The 1,631-nt window shown below is 63.8% G+C and overlaps 1 protein-coding gene across 1 annotated transcript in view; it reads left to right on the top strand.

Moving 5' to 3' along the window:
- Positions 1–1,257: 1,257 nt before the first annotated feature.
- Positions 1,258–1,631, top strand: part of GABBR1 (gamma-aminobutyric acid type B receptor subunit 1) — a 17,287-nt gene continuing 16,913 nt past the window's right edge. The window contains exon 1 of the mRNA XM_035888661.1: positions 1,258–1,377. Coding sequence (XP_035744554.1) covers positions 1,258–1,377 — 120 coding nt within the window. The remainder of the gene's footprint in view (positions 1,378–1,631) is intronic.

Below are 1,631 nucleotides of genomic sequence, written 5' to 3'. Positions count from 1 at the left end.
CCCCCGTCGCCATCCCCACCCCCATCGCCATCCCCACCCTCATCACCTTCAGCCATCCCCATCCCCACCCCCGTCGCCATCCCCACCCCCATCGCCATCCCCACCCTCATCACCTTCAGCCATCCCCATCCCCACCCCCGTCGCCATCCCCACCCCCATCGCCATCCCCACCCTCATCACCTTCAGCCATCCCCATCCCCACCCCCGTCGCCATCCCCACCCCCATCGCCATCCCCACCCTCATCACCTTCAGCCATCCCCATCCCCACCCCCGTCGCCATCCCCACCCCCATCGCCATCCCCACCCTCATCACCTTCAGCCATCCCCATCCCCACCCCCGTCGCCATCCCCACCCCCATCGCCATCCCCACCCTCATCACCTTCAGCCATCCCCATCCCCACCCCCGTCGCCATCCCCACCCCCATCGCCATCCCCACCCTCATCACCTTCAGCCATCCCCATCCCCACCCCCGTCGCCATCCCCACCCCCATCGCCATCCCCACCCTCATCACCTTCAGCCATCCCCATCCCCACCCCCGTCGCCATCCCCACCCCCATCGCCATCCCCACCCTCATCACCTTCAGCCATCCCCATCCCCACCCCCGTCGCCATCCCCACCCCCATCGCCATCCCCACCCTCATCACCTTCAGCCATCCCCATCCCCACCCCCGTCGCCATCCCCACCCCCATCGCCATCCCCACCCTCATCACCTTCAGCCATCCCCATCCCCACCCCCGTCGCCATCCCCACCCCCATCGCCATCCCCACCCTCATCACCTTCAGCCATCCCCATCCCCACCCCCGTCGCCATCCCCACCCCCATCGCCATCCCCACCCTCATCACCTTCAGCCATCCCCATCCCCACCCCCGTCGCCATCCCCACCCCCATCGCCATCCCCACCCTCATCACCTTCAGCCATCCCCATCCCCACCCCCGTCGCCATCCCCACCCCCATCGCCATCCCCACCCTCATCACCTTCAGCCATCCCCATCCCCACCCCCGTCGCCATCCCCACCCCCATCGCCATCCCCACCCTCATCACCTTCAGCCATCCCCATCCCCACCCCCGTCGCCATCCCCACCATCATCAACTTCACCCGTCCCCGTTGCCTTCACCATCCCCATTACGATCACTGTCACCATCGAGATGACTGTTAGCATCACCATCAGTCACCGTTACCATCACCATTACCGTCACCATCGTGATGACTGTTAGCATCACCAATCCCCATCACCGTCCCCATCCCCATGACCGTTACCGAGACCAGCACCATTACCATAACCATCAGCATCTCCATCACCGTTACCATCACCTTCACCATGACCATCACCTTCACCATCACCGTTACCATGACCATTAGCATTGACGTACCATCACTGTCACCATCAGCGTCCCCATCAGCATTACCATCACCACCATTCCATCGCTGTCACCACCATTCCATCGCTGTCACCACCATTCCATCGCTGTCACCACCACCATCGCTGTCACCATGGCCACCACCATCACGATCACCATCACCCTTCCCATCCCCTTTCCCATCCCCATCAACCACCACCAGAGGTCCCAGCCAACACCAGCTGCGTTGGTAGGGGTTACCCTGGCAAAGGCAGGACGTTGA

The sequence above is a fragment of the Egretta garzetta genome, unplaced genomic scaffold, assembly GCF_000687185.1.
Source record: "Egretta garzetta isolate BGI_Z169 unplaced genomic scaffold, ASM68718v1 scaffold431, whole genome shotgun sequence".
NCBI classification, from domain to species: domain Eukaryota; kingdom Metazoa; phylum Chordata; class Aves; order Pelecaniformes; family Ardeidae; genus Egretta; species Egretta garzetta.
The sequence above is the reverse complement of the archived record's forward strand: the minus strand, read 5'-3'. Positions and strand labels throughout refer to the sequence as shown.